Raw genomic sequence first — 27,405 nt, 5'->3', positions numbered from 1 at the left:
CTATATAGAGATACATAGAAGCACCCATTTTAGGTCTTCTCATGTCACAGTTGTAGATATTTAAAAATATATAGGCAGAGAAATGGCTGTCCAGGACACTGATAAAAGGGCTAGACACCGTTCAAGGATACAGACTCTAGTTTCTCTGCCTGAATGAGCAGTGGTCTCACTTGGGCTGAGCATGGTTTAAGAACCAGGAGAACCAAGTCAGTGTTTATAAACATTCCCTTTAAAAGAAGCACATGGATTTTTACCTAAATTCATCTACAAGTATAATAGATTTGAGGTGTAGCAAGAATTTAGGTATTTTTCCAGCCCTAGTAATATATCAGGAAAAAGTTCATGCCTGGTTAAGGGATGACCAAGCCCCAACCCCAAAGATTCTGATTCAGCAGGTATGGGGTAGGACTCAAGAATGTTCCCAGGGAAGACAGATGCTGTTGATCTTGTAAACACGCTTTGAGAACCAATGGTTTAAAGCAAGCTAATGTCCAAATGAGGAAAAATGAACCACAAGGTGCCCCCTTAGCCACAGTTGTACTCACATTTAAGCCAGCTTTCTTCCAATAATAGTTGCTATACTGGTTAATCATGCACTTTGTTTTTTCCTTAAACTTTTCTTCTGATTCAGTAGACCACCAAGGATCCAGGTTTCCATTTTTATCATATTTTCTACCTAGCAAAAAGAAAAGTTCGAAGACATTTGTGTTATTTATGGAAACTAAATTCATCTTTCCTTTCCCTCACCTTGACAAGCCTTCAAAAAGCAGTCATAACAGCAGGGAACACTCTTCCTGAGATCAGCTCCTGCATTCTCTCCAATGTCACAGGTTAATTGTAAAAAGGGTGAAAAGGATAAAGACAATTGAGGAAGTTCTTTCCTTCTAAGGAACAAAGAGCACCTTAAAAATGAGATTCATCAATTTATTACATATACTAGTCTTATTCAATCTTGGATTCTGTGTCTTCACCTGATTTGACCCAAAATGTTCACTGGATTATGAAATAAAATGGCTTCATTCAGAAAGTGATTGCCAGTGAAATTCCGAATGATCCATAGGAATAGCCCCAGTGAGTCATCCATACTGTGCGATCATAGACCCTGACTCAGCCCTATAAGAACCTGTTTCCTCCGAGTTGCCAGGAGCTGAAAGACACATAAAACCTCTGTTATGAATCATTCCACAGCCACTAGTGTGGATGGAAGACCCATCTGTCCTGCTTAGACAAGGAAGATTGCTCTAAAAAGAAAACTTGCAATAAGAATGAAAATCTCCAAAACATAATGGGAAGAAAGATTATACATGCTTTCTTGCTATGTGCTCACTCTTCATTTTCTCTACATCCTTTGAAACAAAATTTGGATGCTGCTAAACTGTCTTCTATATTCAAGGTTACTATGAGAATCAGACGCATCGTTTAAATTTAATTATACAGAGAGCTTACAAAAAAGTCCCATAAGTAAAGTTGTTAATTGGAACAATCCAAAACTCTTCAGCGAGGCTACATACTACGAACACCACCCCCTGGGGTAATATGGAGTCACTGTCCTCTACCCACTCACCAACCAATCATTAAATAGGTACCGGGCATGTACTTATATGTGCAATGCACTGTTCTAAGCATTGGTTACAGAGTGAAATTGCCACTATTAGATTCAGTCCTTTGAGAAAGACTCCAGAAGTTCTCTAGAAGGTTCTGGGGAGGAACTGTACTTAAATTTCCTATCAAGAGAGGCCCAGAACGAAGAAAGGATTATTAGCTTTTTTTACTTAGCTAAGACTCTCATCTCAGATAAACCAAACACCCAAACGCAGAAAGTCTAGTTCTGCAGAGTCAGATAACTACAAGTCAGCCACATTTTAACAGAGAAGGGAAGACCAGGGGAGCAAAAAATCTAGGTGATTAAGGAAGGGCTGGTGGGAGTACAGGAAGACTTTTCTAGAAGAGCCAAAGGGTCTCTGGCCCTGGGGTAGGCATCCAGGAAAGGATGCTGGAGATACTACAGGGATGGAAGAAAGGGGTCCCCTTCTATATAACATTGCCTTAGGGCAGCTGGTTCCTGAGACTGCCTGTAAATCACTGTGAGGGTGTGGATGTGATCGTAATTTGCTACTAATCCGTAAGTTTCAGAGATTTCATGTGGCCTTCTGATAATACTCCAAAGTTAAAGGAGAAAAGAGTGCTGATTAACGATGATGAGGACTCTCAAAGGAAGCCATTTCTTTAGTTTATGTCATATTCTGCCTTTTCCTTTTGCTTAAATGTCATCAGGATACAAAGCATATCCTATTACATAGATTATCAGGAAAGTATAGACTTTAAAATAATCAGAATAGGCTGGGCGTGGTAGCTCATGCCTGTAATCCCAGCATTTTGGGAAGCTGAGGTGGGCAGATCACAAGGTCAGGAGATCGAGACCATCCTGGCCAACGTGGTGAAACCCCATCTCTATTAAAAATACAAAAATTAGCTGGGCATAGTGGCACATGCCTGTAATCCCAGCTACTCGGGAGGCTGAGGCAGGAGAATCACTTGAACACGGGAGGCCGGGGTTGCAGTGAGCCGAGATTGCACCACTGCACTCCAGCCTGGCGACAGAGCTAGACTCCATCTCAATAATGATAATAATAATGATAATCAGAATATAAGCCAGTATAGAGAAAAATATAGATTAAGCATTGCATAATCTTCGAAATCATAAAAGGGAACCAGCCAGCCAAGCTCCAGAGTCCTAACTCAACGAGTCCTAACTTGGCAGCATGTATAATCATCGTTGGAGCAGAGCTTGCTCCTCCAGGGAGAATATCTCAAGACGATGAATAAATGACAAAGGGAGAAGCTATAAATCAATCTCTGTAACTATGGTGGCAGCTACAGCAATCCTGATCTAAATGCAAAGCTAATTTTATTGAAATTACAAGGCTGCTTTTTAAAGTCTACCCCGATCACCAATGGGAACAATTGTTTATTTATTGCAAGCCATCACAGCAAGACACGGTGAAAAGTTTTCAATCAGCAATCATATTGCTTTGGATAATCTTCAAGCTATGATGCTGCTGCTATGCAAAGATAATCATAACAATTAACATCCATATAGTCAACATTATTATAAAAGCAGCAGCTTATAAAATGAACCAGTACTTACCATTATTATCAAATCCATGTGTAAATTCATGTCCGACAATTACTCCTATAGCACCATAACTCAGAGATCTATGGCATAAATACATAATTTGGAGACAATTACAAGCATGAATCTCAGAGCATAATCCTTTAATTTTTTCAATGGAAAGCCAAGATAAACTGCTTTCTAGTAACCATGGTAATAACAATCTAATAACCATACCCATAAAGCTGTAAAAAATCTAAACATACCTTCCAATTGAAATAGACAAAGAAAATATAAATTCTAACATTGTCATTATTACCACATATGAACCTTAGCGCCCGACTCTCTGAAATTAGGGATGTGACAGAGATGATTTCTAAAGTCCCTTTCAGCCTTAAGATTCCTATGATTTTATATCTGCTGTAGCTATATATTTATGAACACCTAAAACAGGGCTTGAAAAGATCCTGTCAGTAAATGCATCATTTATTTTTTATCTGCAAACTTGTTGAAAGGTCACTATAGTCTTAGAAGTTAAATTGTTTTCCAAATGTAGTCATAAAAAAAGGAATAGAGTAGAGATTAAAAGGGATCACTCTATTTTCAAAGGTAGTCACATTCCTCTTTCTGTTGAAAACTTGAATAGCAAAGATTTGAAAAAGGTGCCACATTATTTCTCTTCACCTCTGAAGAAGCATGTGGTAGATTATCTATAAAAGGGGCCACCAACAATTCTACCTACCCCTGAATGCACATAGCCCCTCCTCCCATCAGGAGACAATCTATTTCCCCCTGCTTAAATTTGGACTGGCCTTGGGACTTGCTATGGCCAACAGAATGCAGTGGAAGGGGTCAGGTATGACTTCTGGGTCTAGGCCTCAAGAAACTAAGCAGCTTCCGTTTTCCACCTTCTTGGAAGTCACTTGCAAAGAAGTTCAACTACACAGCTAGAGGGAATGGGGCCAAATGAAGCAAGCAAGAAACCCCAGAAGTTGAGAGACTCCAAAGGAAGAGAGAGAGGCCCTGCCATGCCCCAGCCATGACAGCCAGCCTAACTGGGGCACAGACAGGTGAGTGAAGTCGCCTTCACTCACCTGTCTGTGAGTCCAGCCCTAGTTGAGCGACCCCAGCCAGCACCATACAGAGCAGAGACCAGCTGTCTCAGCTCAGTCCTGCCCAAATTACAGAATCATGAGCTAATAAATGGTTGCTTGGTGGTGCTTTGTTACATAGCAAAGCATATTAAGAATATATGAAGAAATCAATAATGGGGTTTCCATATGTATGTCTGGGATTTTCTCTCTCAAATATAAGTTCTGTTGAGGCCACTCTCTTATCTACTTGTTCATTGCTAAATCCTCTATGCCTTGTACAGAGTAAGAAAGTAACAATGATTTAACTAATTGATTAGTTAACTTTACCATCTCATGCAAGTGACAGATCTATATGTATCTTAATTTAGTCATTTAACCTGTGGATGAGAATTACACACCACTTACAATCCTTATTGTGAAGATTCTTCATGAGATTTGTAATTATGCTAAAAATATCTCACAGTTAGTTCCTGACATGCAACATCAAAGTCACCCAGCAAATAAATAGGACCCATAACTGAAAGGAATGGAAATTTTTAAAGTAATATGTTATTACAGGACATAATGATCCTTACCATGCTAATTGTTTGTCTCAACTACACCCAAGGAAGTGGTGTAAGATTTAATTTTTCCCCTTGGTGGCAATTCTTTCCTTTGTTATTTCTTTCCTGTAAGGTAATTTGCATTTGAAAAAATGCTTCCTACTGTTTTTCCATCATTGCAAACCTTTATTAAAGAAGTAAGAGTGAAATTATTCATTTCAATCATAGAGCTATCATAGCAGTGTGGGACAAACTTGTAATTTTACACAGTGTTAATTTTTGCGGCAGTAGCTATCAGTGTGCAGATTGCAACATTTAGTTTTTCCAGGTCTCTCAGCTCTGAGAATAAGTACTCGGTCCTCTACATCCCTCAGTCAATGCTGTTGACTGGATGAATTGAAGGCATGAACAATAGAAGCTTATAGAAATTGCTGTGCAATAAATGTCCTTTAAGCGGGGCTGCTCCAACAAGCTTCCTATTTGCAAAAGGTAATAGAGAATTCAGAAAATGATTGAATCATTGTAAATTTCAATTCTCAGTTACTTAATCACAATCCTTTGGACAAGAGATAAAGAAAAAGTAATTTTATATGACTAAGCCTGACAATAATAATATTTCATAATATTAGATTCATGTCCTCTATTTTATCAATGAAGAGTATTTAAATTAGCATGTCATTGGCCGGGCGTGGTGGCTCACGCCTGTAATCCCAGCACTTTGGGAGGCTGAGGCGGGCGGATTACCTGGGGTCGGGAGTTCGAGACCAGCCTGACCAACATGGAGAAACCCCGTGTCTATTAAAAATACAAAATTAGCCGGGCATGGTGGCGCATGCCTGTAATCCCAGCTACTTGGGAGACTGAGGGAGGAAAATCACTTGAACCTGGGAGGCGGAGGTTGCAGTGAGCTGAGATCATGCCTTTGCACTCCAGCCTGGGCAACAAGAGCAAAACTCTGTCTCATAAATAAATAAATAAATAAATAAGCATAAAAAAATAAACTCGCCCTTTTAAAATGCAACCATGACTGGCTGGCCAGAAACTGGAAGATTTCTTGCACTGAAATCTAGTCTTCCAAAAATAAAATGGAGAAGACACCACTTTTACTACCTACTCAGTTTCTCTTTTGTTCTTATTACTCAATGGGTTTAACATATGCACCGGATTTGCTGTCAGCAACAGAACAACTATATTGCTGTCTAGCTTAACCATGATCTCACACTGTTATCAAGTAAGGGCTGCCCTATGCCTGAATCATAAATTCATAAAAATTTCTGAGTTGGAAATGGCTTAGAGGTCATCTACTCCAACTTCCTACTAGAGGAATGGGCCGCCTCTAGAAAAACCCATTCAAATGGTTATAATACTCTGCTTGGGTATTTCCAATGACCAAGAGCTCATCCCCTTCTAAGGTAACCCATTCCCTCTTTGGGCGGGTCTAAACATAATAGCTCTCCATAATGCTGATCTGAAATGTCTTTTCTATGGCTCCCATCTATTGGTCTAGTGTAGCCTCTAACTGAACACCTGCTGAATCTCCTGAATATAATAAGTCATTCTACCACCTTAATTTCCTTCAAAAATATGCAGACAGTTATGAGGTTCCCCTTCAAGTGTTATTAAGTTCTTTCAACTCTTATTCTTCAGCCATGAATTCTAGATCAGCATTTCCCAAAACACAGGGGAGTCTGGGAACCTCTACGTTTCGAAGGATGGTTACCAGAGTCTGGGAAGGGTGGTGGGGGGCTGGGGTCAGAAGTGGGGATGGTTAATGGGTACAAAAAAGGTAGTTGTGTTAAACACATCTAAATAGGTTTCTTTCTTGCAGAGCTTCTAGGAAATTTTTATGGTGATAATTATTATGATTCCCCAAAACTGATGGAAGGGGAGGATGACTTACCTCTATTACTATTTCATGGAACACACACTTTGGGAAATGTTGTCTTCAACCATTTACAGTCCTGATTCTCTCTTCTGGAAACAATTTAGCTTGTTCATGCCCCATAATTAGACTCAACACTCAGGTGAGGACTAAGCTGACCACTGTGAGCAGAAAAGGATACCCACTCCCTTGATTCTGGAGGCTATCCATTTATTAATACAGAATAGATGAACGTATGGGAAGCCATCTCACTGGACCATGACTCCCATGTCTTTAGCATCTTCATATTCCCAATGCTGAGTACCCAAATGATACATAATAGCTGTTCATTAAGTGGATGAGGACAAAGAAGTCTTTAGGAAAAAAAAACTCTCTTTCACACTCAAATATTAACTATGACCTAGCCTAAGGTACAAACAAATAGACACTAACATGCTCACAGACCCAATAAACAAATCACTTAATCAATAACTTCAGAAATCTAAACAGACTATTTCCTAGTCTCCAGCTATATAACCACAATAATAGAAGCTCAGTTAAATTGTTAACAATAAGCAGAATCAAAGAATTATAGGACTTTTTTTAGTTTGAAGGGAGCTTAAAGAATATCCTAAACCTTTAATTTTATATATATATATATATATATATATATAGTTCTAAACTTAAAAGCAGGGCAAGTTGATTCCAAACATCTGAACACCAAAGAAAACTATGCAGCTGAGGCCTGGGATATTATTAATGGATTTGGTTAAACAAGAACCTGGAATTTTTACTTATTCTAACAATGGTGCTTCCCTGTAGTAAGCTTTATTGATTGCTGCCCATGTCCTGGTAGCCCTCACTATTTTTAAGCACACCAATCTGACAGCCTTCAAATGTCAGCACCTGAAACTAGTTGCCTAAGGACTTTCTCCAGCCACTAGAGCCCTCTTGGCCTAGGACGGGCACTGCCAGGTACCCCTGGTAGGAGCCCTCAATCAATGATGGAAGGTGAGTTGGAGGATAAATACCCCAGCTCCCATGTCCCTGAGGTGGGATCACTCTGAAGCATGTTTTACAGTTCCCCAGCAAGATTGAGCTCCAGTTGCCCATGGTGATAACTGGCTTTGTAACACACATGTGGTAGGTGGAATAATGGCCTACAAAAGATGTCCATATGCTAATCTTTGGAACCTGTGAATATGTTACGTTACACAGTAAAGGGCAATTAAAGCTGCAGACAGAATTAAGGTTGCTAATCGGTTGACCTTAAAAAGGGAAGATTATCCTGAATTATCTGAATGGTACCAATGTGATTACAAGGGTCCTTATAAGTAGAAGGGAGAGACAGAAGATGAGAGTCAGAAGGAGATGTGACTATGGAACTTTAAAGATGGAGGAAGAGGTCATGAGCCAAGGAATGTGGGCCCCCTCTAGAAACTAGAAAAGGCAAGAAAACAGATTCATCTCTAGAGCTTCCAGAAAGGAAAGTAGCCCTGCTGACAACTTGATTTTAGCCCAGTGAGAACCAGTTTGGACTTCTGACCTACAGAACTATAAGCTTATAAGTTTATGTCATTTTAAGCCACTAAGTTTGTAGTAATTCATTTTGGCAGCCATAAAAGACTCACAGGACACAATTCATTTGGCTTATTCCCCTCACTGTCTCAATTCTCCACTCCCCCTGCTGGTGTTTCCTTGTACCACCTCCCGAAAGAACTAATTGCACTTGAATACTTATCACAAGGTCTGCTACTGGGAAAGCCCAAGGGCCAAATGAAAACATTGCCAACATATTTCTCTTATTGATATATTTATGGGAATCTATATCTTTTAAACCTACATATTTTTAAATTGTCATATATCCAAACCAAAACACAAGAGACTCAATGTATAGAATCAAGACTAAAATTTTCCATGCATTAAAACACCAAAGCAAGTAAAAAGTATATAATAGAAATGGTGATATTATTGACATCAAATATTATCAGAATCCCTACTATGTATGGAAATTTTGAATTACATGAGTCTACAATCTGTTGGTATTAAAATGACCTTTAAACTGGTATCCCTAAGTCCATACACTACCAATTTTGACTTATTCTGTAGCTACACAGGTTACATTTCTAAAGATAAATTCAATTGTCTTACTAACTTGCTCAAAAATTTCAATATTTCCTATTGCCTGTTAGTACCCAAGCTCCTCATCTGCCACGCAGAGCCCTCCAATATCAAACCTCAATCTTCTTTTCCACTACTTCCTTCCATATACCATTTGGGCTAGCCAAACTAGACTCTGCCATTATAGAAACACTTTTCCCTCCTTATCTCACACTGTGTCTTCTACCTGGAATGGTTTTAGACTCATCCCATCAATTCAAATCCCAACAATCCTTCAATGTCCAAATACTGGTAGTGTGAGTTAATGGGTAAGAGAATAAATGCATAAAAATGAAAGCCACCTATGTGTAAGTTGGCCTTCCTGTCCAGCCGTACACCCTGGCAACAAGGATCAGAAAACAAACACCTAAAGTGATAAGAGTACAGCCGAGCCACGCCAGATTCCATGGCTTCTTTCTGCTGAACAGCCTTTGGCTTTGTTTCTTCTGTCCTCTACCAAAGCAACATGTTCTTCCTAATTGGTCAGTAACTGGTTTCTGTACTCATTTACTCACCGAGGATATTCTGTTCCCCAAAAGAAAGGCTTCTGGAGCTCTCCTGCTGGAAATCCTGTGAGAAAGAAAAAATGTTGAGAGATTGATTCAATGATGAGTACCCGGTTCTAGCTATAACACTGAGGTTTCAAAGACCCATCTGAAAGGCACTCCTCCTGGCACTGGGAGCCCTCTAAGAGATCTAGCTGTCTCAATGATATCAATTCAACTGAGTTTGAAATAAGTGTATTAAAGGTTTCAGGGAAACCATTTTGCACTGGTACACTATTGGCAATGTCCAGCCTGCTGTAAGCTGGGCTCCTTCATACATGGCATGCTCATGAGGCTTCAGGCTGTCCAGCAGCTTTGCCTGATACAGAAAGGGCCAGCTTCGTGGACATGCAACCTGTGTAGTCACACGGGCCCCACACAGAGAAGGGTCCTGCACTTAGTTTAATCCTCTCCTGCCACTATCTTGAAATTCTTAATGATTTTATCTTTGAACTTGTATTTTTTGAGTGGAGACTGACGGGACAATGGAACATGTGTGTGTGAGCAGAGAAAATGTGCACAACATGTGTCTGTCGTTCCTAGGAGCCCCATTTACACACAGCATTCACAGTGCCCCAGGAGCACAGGACTCCATCAGGCCCATAGTGCATGGGAGTTCAGCGAGATGCCAAACAAATACAAAGTAAATACAACACATCTAGAACTGAGTAAGCTCTGATAGCCCTAAGAGGCCATACTTTCCATTCAAATCAGAATTTGCTTCAACCACCAAAAGAAGGTAGTGGCATTCTAGGAAACATGAATGACCAAGGAATCCTGTCATAACCTTTCTTATACCTGTTACTTCCCTGTATTGGCCAAACACCTACACTGAAAATGATGACAGAAAAGGGCAGAGAAAGGGTGAATTATATGGTTTGGCTCTGTCCCCACTCAAATCTCACCTTGAATTGTATTAATCTCCATGTGTCAAGGGTGGGGCCAGGTGGAGATAACTGAATCATAGGAGCAGTTTCCCCCCTACTGTTCTCATGGTAGTGAATAAGTCTCATGAGATCCAACGGTTTTATAAAGGGGAGTTCCCCTGCACAAGCTCTCTTGCCTGCCGCCATGTAAAACATGACTTTGCTCCTCTTTTATCTTCCACAATAATTGTGAGGCCTCCTCAGCCATGTGGAACTGTAAGTCCATTAAACCTCTTACCTTTATGAATTACCCAGTCTCCAGTATGTCTTTATTAGCAGTGTGAGAACAGACTTAATACAATAACCTATAGATTCTTTTCCTTTTAGTCCTTCTTTACTCATCAGTAAACCAAAGGTAGAGAGTATGGTAGACTGTACATGTATTAAGAAGTGAAATAAAAACAGTTGAGTTTTGTTCAGCATTTCCTCCATGCTGGTAAGAACAAAATACATATGCACATACAAGCTACAAAATACAAACTGTAATTTTGGTGATTCCACATACAAGTTAAATGCTCTTATGTTTGCATTTAAAACTGACATTGCACAATATTGAGATGAAAAGTAATACTCATGCTAATGACTTAGGTCTTTAATTTTTCTTAGAGTAGCATTGAATAGCAAATAAAACAATACCATGACAAGTTGAAAGAGAAAGGCCATGAAAGATAGGGCAAGGCTTTACATTTTAGCCCCCTCAATGGCATTTTTTCCTGCTTTTGGAACAAGAGGCCCCACATTTTTATTTTGCACTGGGCTTCCCAAATTATGTATCTGACATTGAGTGCAGATGAGTGGGAAACATGCTTTGCTTTGCCCTTGCAACTCACCACTAAATTTTGCACCCTGGGTTGATCCTCGGAACTGTCCTTACAAGTCATCACAGCTGATAGAGCAAAGACTCATAACCAAAGAGAGAGAGAGAAGCCTTCTGTAGTGTCCTTCACTGCTCCAGAGCAACTGTTCCAGGCCCCATGAGACTGAAAGCTCTTTTGTAAGTCAAAATGTTCTTCCTCCCTCTTCTTAACTTTTTTTTCTCTCTCTCCTCCATGTCAGAACACATGAGGAGAAATGAGGACAGGAAAGCAAGTCCTTAATTTAGAAGGGAAATGGTGGTTCTATATAACCCTTATATATATTCTTTATATTTTATTAATAATATCATAGTTTGTGATTTCAAGGTGCAAAAGCCTAACTGCAAAACAGAGATGGATCCAGCTACTAGTTCTCTGTCAGTTTCACATAAAGGAAAATGCATCTAATATTATTTTGAAGCGGCAACATCATAATAATCTTCATAATTTCTACATTTCCTTAAATATTTGTGGCATATTTACATCAATATTCCATCCTCTTTTTTTTGATTACTTTTAGTAAGTCATTCTGACTCAGACATATATACATATGCAAATATATATTACATATAAATGCAAATCATAGTGTTTATATGAAAACTCAGTTTCACATAATAAATCATCAAAAAGCAATGATATTTCCTATAAGAACAATGATCATAAACCAATGTGATTTCATTATTAAATCATTGTGGCTTATCCTGCCTGGTAATGTGCCCAGCTGGAAGCATTTACGTCCATTGCCAACCTCTTTACAGGAAAACATCTGACACCTGCATGAGCCTCTATTTCTGTCACTTTTGCTGTTAGAAGCCCCAGACTCAAGAGCTGAAGCCATCACATCATTCTGTTCAGCTGTATCTGCTGAGCTTGTTGGGGCCAAGGAACCCAATACTGATAAACAGAAGAATCTGATGCCCTTAGGCATGTTTTGCTGACGTGAATGGATTAATAGTGTAAGCTGCATTTTTGGAGACGTCAACCAGCTAGAGTGATAGATGGAATCCTACAGGGTCAACTCAATATCTTATCTCATAAAGTGGATAAGTTGTATTTAGCAAAGGTAGAAGTGAAAAATAAGTAGAAAGGGAACTTCTTTTTTCTGCCTTTTTAATAGGTTTTTATGTTTTCTTTCATATCCATTTTATTTCCTTTTTTTTTTTTTTTTTTTACCATTTCAACACCACCTCACCACCTGTTTGACACTTTTAAAGTTCCTTTTTCTATCAGTGTACTTATGGGAGGCATTCCTCACAGCGTAAATGTCTCTGTGGAGGTGGGGGAGAAGACAGAGGGAGGAGAGGCAGGAGAGGGAGGGAGAGGGAGGGAGAGGAAGGAAACAGACGTTTAACTAGTGGTTGGCAAAAGTTAATAAATGTGATTATAGGTAATATTGGCCAAGATGTAGGAAGCATGTTCATGGGAGTGTAGGTTGTTGCAAACATTTTGGAGATCAATTTAGTCATCTCTTAATGCTTTAAATGCCATTAAAAAAAAACGAGTAACTGTGTCGATATGGAAAAAGCTCTAAGAAACAGTAAGTGAAAAACAGCATTAAGTACAGTGTATGGAGTTATTTTGTGTGATGTATGCAAAAGAATAAGCATCCATACATACAGCTATGACACCTGTATTGAAAAGGCAAATTTATTCCAAGGAAATTGATACACTGGGGGAAAATCTAGACATAACTCCAATTTCACATTTGCTTATCCACAAGAAATGCTAGGGAAAAGCAGAAAAATGCACCCAAACGGACTGAGCCATATAGGAATACACAAAATGCACACACGCACACACCTCAACATGACCAACTGCCTCAGTTCACCACATGCGGCAGGAGCCACACTCACCACATCTGGTGTTAAAACTTACCTTCCAATTTCATGTAACCCTCCTTCTGCCACTACCCAAAAACTCACAAGGGACAACCCCTCCAATACCAACTTACACAAGCAAACTTCTGGTCTTTTCAAAGGAAGGTGCCATATATACTGTAGCATTTGTGTATTTACCCATTTAACATGTATAAAACCGCAGTATCATTTTTACTAGTCTCCCAGCTTTTGTTTTTAATGTGTCACTGATGAAGTTTTTAATTGTTGTGCCCCAACCTCATTTTTCTCATAAGCCCTGAGGCCTTTTATTACATACTTTTGCATAGCACAGTGGTGTTTAAGAACATATAGGTTACATTATAGAACTGACCGTATCCATACATGTATGTCTGTATAAACAGACATACCTGCCAGTGGTTTTCAAATTGTATAATGCATCAGATTCACCGGAGGGCTTGTTAAACTACAGATTGCTGGGCCCCAGCCTCAGTTTATGAGTCAGTAAGTCTAGGGTAGGGCTAAGAATTTGCATCTAGCAAGTTCCCAGGCGATGCAGATGCGGCCGGTCTGGGTGCCACAGTGAGAACCACTGCCCGATCACTTGCACAAGTGCACTACAGAATTCATTGCTGCATGGCTTGTAGTTGAGAAGTGTGCAACAAGCTAAATGTCCAAATAAGAGGGCAATTAATTATGGTATAACCATATTGTGGACTGCTATGCAGTAAGTGAAAAGAAAGAGGTAGGTCTTAACATTCCAGCATGGGAAAGAATCCCCAAGACATGTTGTTGGCATAAAGCAAGGTACAGATATAGATATATAAATACCATTTATTTTCTTACATAACTATCCTACCAGTGTGAGCATATACATGTATTGTGTGTATATGTGTATACATATGTAAATTCTTTAAAAGTCTGTAAAATACATATTAAAGTGATCATAGTGGTTACCTTTTGAAGAAAATCAGAATTTGGGGTGGTGGCTGATAAAAAGGGCTCTACACATAAATGTCATGTTTTACATTTTGATTATCCAAAGATAATCAACTTGTGTAATTAAAATTAATTCTTTTAGAAATAAGTGTGTGTGTACACAGGGGCCTGTCGGGGGGGTGGGGAGCTAGGGGAGGGATAGCATTAGGAGAAATACCAAATGTAAACGATGAGTTGATGGGTGCGGCAAACCAACACGGCACATGTATACCTATGTAACAAACCTGCACATTGTGCACATGTACCCTAAAACTTAAAGTATAATAAATAAAAATAAATAAAATACCCCCTGGATTTTCAAGCCTTAATATGAAAAAATAACATAAAACATCTCTTTAATAATTTTTGTATATTGATTACATCTTAGAATGAAAATATTTTGGGTATATAGGGTTAAATAAAATATATTAGTAAAATTAAATAAATTTGAGAATTAGTTTTGTCTTGATTTTGCTTTTAAGGGTGACAATGTCAGGTTAATTTAGTTAATAGAGTAATTTTGTATGATGACAACAGGATGTATGAAAAACCTCCTATTTCTTATTTTAGTTATTTGTTTTCTTATTTATGTATTTTCATGGAAATTGTACCCAAAAAACTAATATATTCTTATCATACATTTCAATTCTTACTTTAATAATTATTACACAGAGGTAGATTTCATCGAATAGCTACACAGTATGTTATGTAACAATTATTAAAATTTCTTTTAGCATCTCAAAAAAAAAAGAAGTGTGTGTGTATTATAGAAAATTCTTCTAAAGGCTATTGAAAAACAGTTAACTAAGCTTATATAGTATTATTTTGTTCTTGCATTTGTTAACACCAGCAAATTCCACTCCTATTTCAGGCAAAAATACAAACTGTGGTTATACCATTTCAATGATTAAAATTCTGACAAAAGAAAATATTGGTCTTTGTGATAACCTAATTATTTATTTATCAGTAATAGTGTCTCTTTCAAATCTGCACCTGGGAAAGCCACAAGAACCTGCTTTTGGTTTTCTACTGGGGTCAACCTCTCATTTTTACTGGTGTTTCTCATTACAATTCTCCTGTCAGTAAATATGGAGTAACCTAGTTGGAGCTTAGCAAAATACTGACCATAAAAGACAGAGTGCTTTTGTTTAGGGCACAATTGCCAAAGAACCAATCACATTCAGCGGGTGATTACCCCAGGTTCAACTATTTGACTTTTATAGTCATAAATCATACTCTGACGGTAGCTGCAGCTTTCCCAGAAAAGTTAAATGCCTCAATGTGTCTGGGTTTCAGTACACATTATTATAAGCTGCATTAATTAGAGTTTTTTTAGTACAAACAAGTATAGAGAAGAAAACAAATGTAGCCCATCATTCCACAGCTCAGACCTCAAGAAAACAAATAAATAAATAAATATACTCAGGCCTAGCAAATTCACACTGTATAGAAGGACATGCAAAAAAGGAATAATTTTCCTTTTGCCCTACGCCTCTCTTCCCCTAACCTAGAACCTACTTTCCGCCACTATCTGTATGGCTCGCTTCAGGTATGTAGGCTAAGATCATCTTTTCATTAACTCCTTCCCTAGTGCTTTTTTAAGGCGCAGGATGTTATCCCACCCGCTTTCTTGCTTTGTAACTCATCATAACACTTACCACCATCTAAGATAGTTTACATTTGACTTATTTTGTATGCATTTTCTGTCTTTCCCCAACTAGAATGCAAGTTCCATGACAAAAGCGATTTTTATTTTTTACTATTCTTTAATGGTCATATCTTCAGAGCTAGAACAATACCTGGTTCACGGTAAGCACTCAATAAATACCTGTTGAATGAACTGATTCTGTATCTTGTGAAACTCAGAGGGATGACTGGGGTTGAAGCATTACCTATCATTATGAGTACATCTTGTCAGACAAAGTTTAAAACCTTACATGATACTATTAGTAGTACCAATGTATTACTTCTTGAATTTTCCACATTCAGTACCAGATCTGAGATACATCCCATTATTCAAGTTCTGGTTTTCATTTTCCTTCTAGATGAAAGAATTTGTTGGTTCCATTCTCTTGCTATCATTGCCGAACCAGTGTAGTTTTGAGATCAGCACATTTTTCCAAGAAACTTTGAATCACAATACAGATATTAACAAGCTAAATAGTCCTGCCAGTTTTATGCAAATTCCATCACTCCTGTATCCTCTTAGCCCTCCCTGCTGACCCCCAATAAAAGTGGAATATTCTTCCTTTTTATGTTTGTGATATATGCTGGAAAGAGAAAATTAGACAAAATATTGATCAAAGGCCTTTGGCCTGCAGAATATTGAACTAATTTAATCCATTTTCCCTACATTCATTGTTGCTTTCACTTTACTGCAGCATTAATTTTAAGTTCCATATTCATAAGTGTATGGTTCAGAAAACTTATCATACAGAAAATATTTTAAAACATTACCTTCCAAAACTGCACGTTATTTGGAAGTTTTTTTTTTAATATTAACACTTACAAATGCTGATGATTTTAGACAACTATGAACCAGACTGAGACATCTTTTCCTGTTATTTCCATGTTTGGTCAGATTTTACAAAATAGGAAGCCTCCAACTTTCATTGCCAGCCTTCAGAAACCCAGACCATGTGCTTTTCTCCTTTCTCTACAGCAAACTTTTGTAAGTGCAGTAACAGAATGCAAGACAACTTGAACTCATCTACCTTCAGGAGCATTTCATTCTTAAATTCAACATCTCTTTTGACTCCTCTGAAGGAATCAGCATTATTGAATTTGTTCATTTAGGATCCCTGCAGCAGCCTCCGGACAGTAGTGACAGAGCCAGGGGCAAATGACAAAGTAAATTCAGTCCAAAAAAAGGTGACCAAGGGAAAATTCCAAAGGAAAATTCAATGGGCTTGAGGATGTGTGGACCAGCATACACATTCAGCTGTTTATTGCACTAAATCTGTTTCTATATCTCCTGTAGCTGCTTTCTCCAGAAATATACTTGGGTTTTTTCATTAAGTGTGTACCTGTGTCTGTTTTCTTTAAGTGTGGATGTTTGTGATAGTTTTGTTAAGGGGTGGACTATGTCAATACATTCTATTGCATTATTAGTTTTGTCAAACAATGGGATATTTGATCATTTGTATGGATTTTTTGATGTATTAATGTGGCTTCAGTACAAGTTGCGACAGTTATTTTTTTTTCAAAAGCCTTAAGTGTGTGCTTATATTACTAAACTACTCTATGTATCAGTCCACATTTCAGGGCTATTGCTGATATATCATCTTATCTACATTATTGTCCTTCTTGGTGAAATTCACTTGGAGTTACCTTCTGCTAACTTCTTTGATTATTTTACTCGTCCTGTGCAATAGCTTCTACTTCTCTAAGTGAATACGTTTTATGATCCTAATTTTGGAGTGTCAGTCTATTTAGATCCCATTAAAAAAAACTACTGGGAATAGTTGGGTTTGGTTATGATGATGCAATTTCTATGCATAACCATTGACTACTAACATTTACTGAGCACCTATGATGTTCTAAGCCACATGGGCAAGCTTTGAACAAACAAATGTCCTCAAAGAACCTACAATCTAGTGAGGGAGAAAGGATACCACTTGACAAATAATCCTATTTTGCAAGACCTAAAGAGGAAGGTAAACCTATACCAAGCTTTCTAAAATATGCTTTTTAATTGAAATATGTTTTAAACTCAGTAGAGAAAAGAAATACTGGATACGTGGGAGTAGATGTGCAGAAGTGTTTTGAGAGGGAGTTATTTATTCACATGTCTAGCTAATGGGTGACAGATGTGGTTTGTAAGATTATTTGGGGTTTGGAGTAGGAATGGTTTAGGAAACTGGTGCTCAAATCTTGGTCTGCAGACCAGCAGCATCAGCATCACCAGGGCACTCCTTAGAGGTGCAAATGTTTGCACCCCCACCTCCCCAGACCTACTGAATAGCACTTCAGGCTATTCTGGTACATGCTAAAGTTGGGACCCATTGGTTTATATCAGGGTAAGTACAGTATTCTCAACCCCAAATGCACATCACCTGGGGAATTTTGTTTGTTTAATATCTATGTCCAAGCCCCTGCCTCAAACCTATTAAGTCACAATCTCTGGGATGGAACCCTGAACATAAGCATTTTTTAAAAGTTCCCCAGGTGATTCGACTATGAAAACAGATTCAGAACTGTTGGTTTAGGAAGAATAAGGAATTTCTTATGTTTAACTGATCTATAAATCAGCCCTCCTGTCTTTCTGTCATCAACACCATGCATGTAACAATGTAACGTATGATTACTTTTATTAAAATTTTGCACACTATACTTTCAAAACTGAAACTTTACATGCCTTATACATTATTGACTGTAGTAAAGAACAAAAAGAGTTTAAATTGCACCTGCTTTAGAAAATCCGGGATGAATGCTTACTCTAAGAATGAATGTTACATCTTATTCAGGATTACTTCCTGTAATCAGATAAGCCCGACACCATTCTAGAATCTAGGGGGGCCATCAGTCAGGACATGGAAATTGCTGCAATTACAAAGCACTTTTGGTTATGGTTTTTGCTGTAAAATGATTTCATTGTCATCACTGCTAAGATTAATCATGGCTTTTTTTTCAAGTTGGCATCTTGCAGTAGTTTGGTGAATGCCAACCTTCCCCTTTCCAGAAAGTATCAAGTTCTAACAGCTGTGACTCCTGTCAAGGGATTCAGCAAGATGCCTTAGCCATCTGCTGGCTTCCTGCAGGTAACCTCCTGCCACCACATCTATCAGCCTAGAGCTGACAAGCAGAAAGCAGCTTCTGAAATCTGCCCTCCATCTTGAAACCTTCTCTGCTGGCCCTTCTATTCTTTTTCTGCCATAATTACCTTTAGGCTGCAATAAAGAGAACCTCCCTTCACCCCTGCCACCCTTTACCAGGGTGACCAACCATCCCTGTCTAGCTGGGACAGAAGGGGCTCCTGGGATGCGAGACTTTCTGTGCTAAAACTGGGATGGTCCCAGGCAAACCGGGAGAAGTTAGTCACCCCACCTTTACCCAACAAGTCTGACCTCTTCTGCATTTGCTGCATTTTTACAGCTCAGTGGTTCTCAATCTTTGGCATCTTGCAGAAGTTTGGTAGTTAAGACCTTTTTAAAACCTAAATTGCTGGGCCCAAATCCCAGAGTCTCTGATTCAGTACGTAGGGCCAGATAATGCCCATCTATCACAAGGGATGCTGATGATCCAGGGACTGCACTTTGAGAACCACTGCTATAGTTTAACATCTGGCAAAGAAAACACTAATTTCCTTCCACTGTGAAGCTCAGTGTCTCATATTCTACTCATATTCCAACAGGTCCTCTCACTTATTGATTGCTGTACTAAGCATTTGAAACTTACACTAGCAGCAGGGATAGTCAGCTCAGGCCTGGGAGCATGGTAGGTACTCAACAAATGCTTATGTGGGTTCACTGAACCATATCTGGTTATGCAATAATGGTCTCAAGAATGAAATGTGACTGACATTTTCCCCATATCGGTTAGACAAAAAACTGAGTCTCTCTATTCATTTCCTCCAACAGTATCTTTAAGATGCAACTCATTAAAGGTTAAACCATCTCATCTGTTGTTAGTGGAAATACAAATTTGTACCGCTTTCTTGAGAGAAGTTGGGTAAGATGCATTTCAAAACCCTCAAATGGGGCATACCATTTGATACAGCAACTCCTCCACTTCTAGGAATTTACTCTAAAGAAATGGTCTCAGATTTAGACAAAAAGCCACAAAACTTATCAATACAGAGGGTTGTTTCACAATAGGGAAACAGCCTAAATGTCCATTGGGAAGTAATTAAATAAATTAAGGTGTTTTCTCAATTGAACACTACACTCAATGACTTAGAAGAATATGTAATAAATGGAAAAAAATATTCATGTTACAATGTTCGGTGGGGAGAAAGTAGTACTATTGGATGAGTCTGTAGTTAATTTAAACTGTAAAATATTTGTAGATAAACATACATTTCAGTGGTATTCAACAAAAGTATTAACCATGACTATCTTTAAATGATACTAATTTTTTAAATTTTTAGTTCACCTAAAATTTTTCTAGATTTTCTACAACAAATATGAACTACTTTTGTAATAAGGGTAAAAAAAAATTGATTTTTTAAAGAGAAGACAAATGAAACTGTGACCATCAAGGTCAATTAATGCGATTTCTCCCTGACATCCTGACTCCTGTTCCCATGGCTGGTTTTTAGGTCCCCATGCTCACCTCACCCTGGCTTACTTACATCAGGTAGTTGCCAGTGAGTGCCCCACTCACACCCTGCCTTTAATCAGGTTGACTCTGATCATCATTTCATGCTTTCCTACTACCAGCCCTGCAGCCAACCTGACCAGTGCACTATGTCTGAAAACGGCATTTAGAAACACCCTACAGGCGGCAAATTGCATCCGTACAGGCACTGGTTCTGGGACTTACCATGGTAACAGGAATCCCATGAGATTGCAGAGCTTTCCAGATGAGGCTACCTTTGTCCTCCCAGGACACTACCCAGAACACCATTCTCAGATGCCTCCTTGGTTAGGCTTCAGAAACTGGGGGGCTGTATCAAGACCTCCAAATTCCTCAACTAGACCAGAACAAGAATGCCTTAAAATAGGTGTAGCAGGTCTGGGCATGGTGGCTCACACCTGTAATCGCAGAACTTTGGGAGGCCAAGGCAGGTGATCACTTGAGGTCAAGAGTTCGAGACCAGCCTGGCCAACATGGCAAAATCCTGTCTCTACTAAAAATATGTATTTAAAAAAAATAGCCAGGCGTGGTGGTGAGTGCCTGTAGTCCCAGCTACTCAGGAGGCTGAGGCAGGGGAATCGCTTGAACCCAGGAGGCGAAGGTTGCAGTAAGCCAAGATTGGGCCACTGCACTCCAGCCTGGGTGACAGAGTGAGACTCTGTCACAAAAACAAAAAAAAGTTGTAGCAGGTGTTCCACAAACTTGCTAAGTGCATCATCTGTCAGTTTCACAAACTATTCGAAGTTTGTTCATGACTTAACTTCAGCTCACTTAACAAAACTTTTAAAATCTCAGTGTAAATTTTGGAAAGTAAAGCCTTTTGGGGGAGTATATCTAAATACTTTTAAGCTAGCTTATGGAATAACCCCTCCTCCACTCTTCCCATAAGCTAAAGACCCAAGCAGATCATAGGCTTAGCCAAAAAGATTGCAGAGAACAGCACTCTTAGAAGAGGCAATAATGAACTGCTCGATGCCACCACCCTTTTGGACATGATATCAGTAGGACTTGGGGACCATCTAAACTTCTCACTCTCACCTCCTGGCTGCCTTACATTCTATAATATCTTGTTTCCATACCAGAAGAGAAAGAGAAACAATCCCCCAACCAGTGAACGAGCAGCATGGGTGAGGGGATGATATAATAATGATTACTCTAACACATTTATATCACACCCTTAACCTCTTCAGAGCGTGTTCATGTATGTCATCTCATGGCTATTTTTTATTTTATTTATTTTTTATTTTTATTTTTGAGATGGAGTCTCACTCTGTCACCCAGACTGGAGTATAGTGGCACGATCTCAGCTCACTGCAACCTCCGCCTCCCGGGTTCAAGTGATTCTCATGCCTCAGCCTCCCGAGTAGCTGGGATTACAGGCACTGGCCACCGTGCTCAGCTAATTTTTGTATTTTTAGTAAAGACAGGGTTTCACCACATTGGCCAGGCTGGTCTTGAACTCCTGGCCTCAAGTGATCCACCCACCTCAGCCTCCCAAAGTGCTGGGATTACAGGTGTGAGCCACTGCACCCAGCCTATCACATGACTGTAATTCTCACATTTCCTATCCAGTTTTGAACAGTGTAGTGTGACGATAAACAGGATGCAATCAGATAAGCTGGATTATACTCCCAGCTCTGCAATTTGCTAGTTGTGCAGTCTTTTGCAAGTTACATCACCTCTCTGAGCTTCAGTTTCTTCTGTAAAATGAGCCCATAATACCAAGTTTACAGAACTATTGTGAAGATTAGAGATAACATACATTAAAGTACCTGGCATAATGGTTGGCATATTAATGGTTCCTCAGCAAAGCGTAGCTGCACAGAACAGTTATAATCTCCATTTGATGGAAGTCCTGTAAAGCCCTAGTGGAAAAGTTAGAAAATTACAGTAGTCCCCCCCTCTTGTCCTTGGGGGATATGTTCCAAGACCCCTGGTGGACACCTGAAACCTCAGATAGTACCAAACTAATACACACACGCACACAATGCACAAATTTCTTTTTCCTCCACAACTTCACGTACAGAAGATTCGTTCTTAATGTAGATCTTAGCAACCTCAGTATATGATTTCTTTTTAAAATTCCTTAAGTGGAGAACTTTCACCTTAGCACTGAAAGGAAGCTTCTCTTTGGCATACCTGAATTGCCAGCATCACTACTCTTATGCTTTGGGGCCATTATTAAGTAACATAAGGGTACTTGGGCACAAGCACTATCACAGTTGATCTGATAACTGAGACAGCTACTAAGTGACTAACAGGCAGGTAGCATATACAGCATGGATACACTGGACAAAGAGATGATTCACGTCCCAGGCGACACAGAGCTGGATGGCAAGAGATTTCATCATGCTACTCAGAATGGCACACAATTTAAAACTTAGGAATTGTTTACTTCTGGCATTTTCCACTGAATATTTTCAGAACTTGGTTGCCCATAGGTAACTGAAATAATGAAAAGCAAAACCATGGATAAGGGAGGATCACTGTGCTGTCTGTATTATCATTATGCAGTTATTTGACAATCATCTCCTGGGATATGATTTATACACTTCCTACTCCTCCTCACCCCTGTCATTGCCTAAGTTTAGGTCCTCCTCGTCCTTCTCTTGAGCCATTTGCAAAACTCCTAACTGGTCTTAGTGGCTGCAATCTGTCCCGCTCCAGACCATGATCTTTAATACTAGGATTAAGGAAGTTGTTATGGCTAGGCTGTGTTCCCACCCAAATCTCATCTTGAATTATAGCTCCCATAATTCCCACATGTTGTAGGAGGGACCCAGTGGGAGGTAATTAAATCATGGGGGCAGGTTGTTCCCATGCTGTTCTCATGATAGTGAATATGTCTCATGAGATCTGACGGTTTTATAAATGGGAGTTCCCCTGCATACACTCTCTTGCCTGCCACCATGTAAGACATGCCTTTGCTGCTCCTTCGCCTTCCACCATAATTGTGAGGCCTTCCAGCCATGTGGAACTGTGAGTCCATTAAATCTCTTTCCTTTATAAATTACCCAGTCTTGGGTATGTCTTTATTAGCAGTGTGAAAACAGACCAATACAGAAGTAAAACTTATTTGCCTCCCCCAAAAAAAACTATACTAGCTCCCTCTGGCCTGTTCTTTGACATGACCCACAAAGCCTTCCTTCCACATATCATCTCCCATCATTCCCTTTGCTGTCTCTTCCACCAGTGCAAGCCATGCCCCAGCATTTGTGGCCATCTCACAGTCTGTTCCTGTGCTATGTTCTGCCATATCTGCTGCCTTTGCACCAAACAACAGTGCTTCTTCCTGAATGCCCTAATCTCACTTCTCTGCCCAGAGAAATTTCTTTTTCTTTCCAAAGTCCACTCAAACATCAGTTTCATAGGGAATCCAATCTTGACTCCCCCAGGCTTAATTGCCCCTCCACTGTGGCTCCCAGAATGCACTGCACACCCTTCTGTTGCACACTCACCATGATGTCCTCTAAATGACCTGGTAACAAGTCTCTCTCTCCCAGCTCCTCAAAAGCAAGGACTAATAGCTAATGTTTATTGAGTGCCTACTATGAACCATACTCTATGCCAAGCATTTTATATATATATATATATATAAAATAGTAGTAACCATCCTATAGGGTTGATTAAATGATATTATATATACAATATTAACATATATAAGTTATATATAATTTAATATATACTTATATATTACATATTGATAAATATTATATAAATATATATGTATAATTTATAATATATAACTATAAATGTATTTTAATATTAGATATTATAATTAATATTTAATATTATATATTAATATATATCTAATATTAGATTATAAAATGTACTAGATAACATTATATATTATATATATATATAGTATCATTTAATCTTCACAAAAACCCTATAGGATGGTTACTACTATTATCTCAATTTTACAGATAATTAAACTAAGGCTTAAAGATGTTAAGTAACTTGTCCAAGGTTGCAAGTTATTAGTGGCCAAGCCAAGATTCCAAATCAAACTGTCATACTTCAGAGCTCACACCCTTAACCACTAAACCACACAAAGTTATATAGCCTCCTACCAAACTCAGTTAGCACCTGGGCATGCTCTAATAGCTATATTAGTTACCTCTTGCTGTGTAACAAATCATCCCCAGACATAGTTGCTATCTCCCCATTTCTCTGGGTCAGGAATTTGGAAACAGCTTATTTGGGTGGTCCTGTATCAGTGTCTCGTAAGGTTGCAGCCAAGATGTCAGCCTGGGCCACAGTCATCTGAAGGCTTGGCTGCACTGGGGATCTACTTCCAAGATGGTGCACTCACATGGTACTCCTAACGGGCAGGGGGCCCCAGTTCCTTCACATGTGGATCTCTCTGTGAGCTCCCTGAATGCCCTCACAACGTGGCGGTTGGCTTCCTCCAGAGTGAACATTATCCAAAAAACAAAAGCCACGATGTTTTTTATGGCCCAGCCTCAGAAGTCATAATCTAGAATTTCCATAGCATCCTATTAGTTACAGTGGTAAGCCTTACTCAGTGTGGCAGGGGACTAGACAGGGGCATGAATACCAGGAAGTGAAAATCATTGGGGCCTTGAAAATTCACTTGAAAATCAAGTGAATAAGTGGAAAAAAATTACTAAGAATTGCTCTGAGTGTCAGGACCTCTTTTAGGTAGTGAGAAATTTGGATGAGGTGACCACTTAAGTTTCTTTCTAGCTCTAAAAACAATGGAAGACTATTCCTAAATTCTATATATTAGTCTTATTTTCTCATGTCCCCAAATGGAACATCAAGTGGATTCAAAGATTTGATTTCATTAAATTCCAAGAGAAGCCACAGGTGAGTATTTGCTAACTTAGCTTTTACTTTATGGTTTTAGGCAGAGCCAATGAAGTATGAGAAATTCTCCGAGTTTGAAACACAGTGATTTCCTTAACAGCAAAACAAATCTCTGTTTGATTTCCAGATTAATTCCATAATTCGATGCCAGCATAAGCCCAGCCTCTGGACAAAGGCTTATCTTCTTTAGCAGAATATCTGTGATCAAACTGAGGGAAAAAAATCCCTTGTGTATAACAGCAAAGATAACAAAATCATTGGTTTTAGCCCTTAGGCCATGCTTGTTTTCAAGCCAAGATCTTATCTGTTTAAAATACTTCTTTAATTTGATTTGAGATGTATGAAAATAAAAACTAAATACTTAAATGAGGTGCTTTTCAAATATTCATTGATATTGAATACTTAAAATGAATTTTCTTCTAAAGACCAATCCATGTTAGTAGACATGAAAACCAAATATGAGCTGTTCACTCTTCCCACCACTACCACTACCTGAATAGATCCAAAGAACCATGCAAGCTGAGTCAGAACACCCCTCATTGGCAGACTGGAGCCCACTCTCTCAAAGCACGCTACTCTAGGGGCTGGCAAACTGCAGCCTTGCCACCTGTTTTGTAAATAAAGTTTTACTGGAACACAGCCAGGCTCATTGGTTTATGAACTGTCTATGGCTGCCATGGCAGAATTGAGAAATTGCAACAAAGACAGTATGGCTTGCAAAGCCAAAAATATTACTATCTGGCAATTTACAGAAATAGTTTGCCAATCCCTGGTCTACACCTCTACAGACTTAGCCTGAGGCAACCTATTATTAGCTCCAGATGTCCATGCATACTATACACTGTTCCCAACATTTTTATGGAGAAAAGGAGCAGTGTTCCTATTTATTTTGAGGTGTCACTTAACATACAGTAAACGCATAAATTTTTGTTGTTGTTAAAGACAGGATCTTGCTCTGTCACCCAGGCTGGAGTACAGTGGCATAATCAGAGCTCACTGCAGTCTCAAACCCCTGGGCTCAAGCAATCCTCCCACCTTAGCCTCCAGAGTAGCTGGGACTACAAGCGCATGCCACCACACCTGGCTAATTTTTTGTTGTTTTTTGTAGACACAGGGTCTTGCCATATTGCCCAGGCTAGTCTCGAACTCCTGGGTTAAAGCAATCCTCCCACCCTGGCCTCCCAAAGTGCTGGGATTACAAGCGTGAGCCACCATACCCAGCCAGACACAAATCTTAATGATAGAACACGGTGAGTTTTTACTCTTGTATCACCTGTGTAACCACCTCTGAGATCAAGATAAAGAACGTGTCACATGCCTCCTCTCAGTCAATACCCCCAACAAAGGTAGTCATTATTTTAACTTCTATCATATAGATTTATTTGCCTGTTCCGGAACTTTATACACATGAAACAGAACAGTATTTAGTCTTATACCTGGCTTCTTTTACTCAGCATTTAGTCAGTTGCACGCATACATATTATAATGTGGAACATTATAATATAATAAAATCTCTTTTTTTTTTTTTTTTTTAAGACAGAGTCTCACTCTGTCGCCCAGGGTGGAGTGCACTGGCGCAATCTCGGCTCACTGCAACCTCCGCCTTTTGGGTTCAAGTGATTCTCCTGCCTCCGCCTCCTGAGCAGCTGGGATTACAGGCACCTGCCACCACGCCTGGCTAATTTTTATATTTTTAGTAGAGATGAGGTTTCACTATGTTGGCCAGGCTGGTCTCGAACTCCCAACCTCAGGTGATCCACCTGCCTCAGCCTCCCAAAGTGCTGGGATTACAGGCGTGAGCCACCATGCCTGGCCTAAGATCTCCTGAGGGCAAAAGTTTGAAATAATCCCTCCCTGCCGATCTTTATATTTTGCTGTTTGTCCTGTGACACAGTGGTTATCGCAGGGACTCCTGGCATGCCAAGTTTAGATATAGAAGCCCTGAGCTTGGCAATGTGCTGGCACTTTACAAATTCATCTCATTAAACCTTCCCCTAAAACCCTATGGGCTAGATAGCCTCAACATGTGGCAGACAGGACATTAGGGGTCTGGAAGGATAAAAACCTCGACTAAGGCCATACAAACTAGGTCTCTGATTCACGTTCTCACCTTGCCCCTCTGAAAAGCAGCGAGATCAGTGTCACAGTTATCCCAAAGTTAGGGTTAAGCACCAATCATTTCAGATTTTTGTTTTCCTCTTTAACCACCTTATTCAAATATAATTAAATTTTATGACAGCTACTGAGTATAACTCCTCATACAGCAGATTTAAATCATTATAATTTCACACTACGCTACATGTCTAAACACATTGCTACCCAGCTTGACAAGGGAAGAAAAATAAGAAGTTGTAACCACCCTGTAAAA

The 27,405-nt window shown here is 39.3% G+C and overlaps 1 protein-coding gene and 1 long non-coding RNA gene across 2 annotated transcripts in view; one reads left to right on the top strand and one right to left on the bottom strand.

The window, feature by feature from the left end:
* Positions 1-27,405, bottom strand: part of PHEX (phosphate regulating endopeptidase X-linked) — a 214,274-nt gene that overhangs the window by 29,078 nt on the left and 157,791 nt on the right. The window contains exons 16-18 of the mRNA XM_055268323.2: positions 9,285-9,339; positions 3,149-3,216; positions 546-676 (exon numbers count right to left, since the gene is read on the bottom strand). Coding sequence (XP_055124298.1) covers positions 546-676; positions 3,149-3,216; positions 9,285-9,339 — 254 coding nt within the window. The remainder of the gene's footprint in view (positions 1-545; positions 677-3,148; positions 3,217-9,284; positions 9,340-27,405) is intronic.
* LOC129475886 (uncharacterized) overlaps positions 1-27,405 on the top strand; it is a 64,532-nt gene that overhangs the window by 31,862 nt on the left and 5,265 nt on the right. The gene's annotated exons all lie outside the window — the stretch shown is intronic.

Source organism: Symphalangus syndactylus, chromosome X (assembly GCF_028878055.3).
Source record: "Symphalangus syndactylus isolate Jambi chromosome X, NHGRI_mSymSyn1-v2.1_pri, whole genome shotgun sequence".
Taxonomy (NCBI): domain Eukaryota; kingdom Metazoa; phylum Chordata; class Mammalia; order Primates; family Hylobatidae; genus Symphalangus; species Symphalangus syndactylus.
Note: the sequence above shows the minus strand (reverse complement) of the source record. Positions and strands in the feature narration are given on the sequence as shown.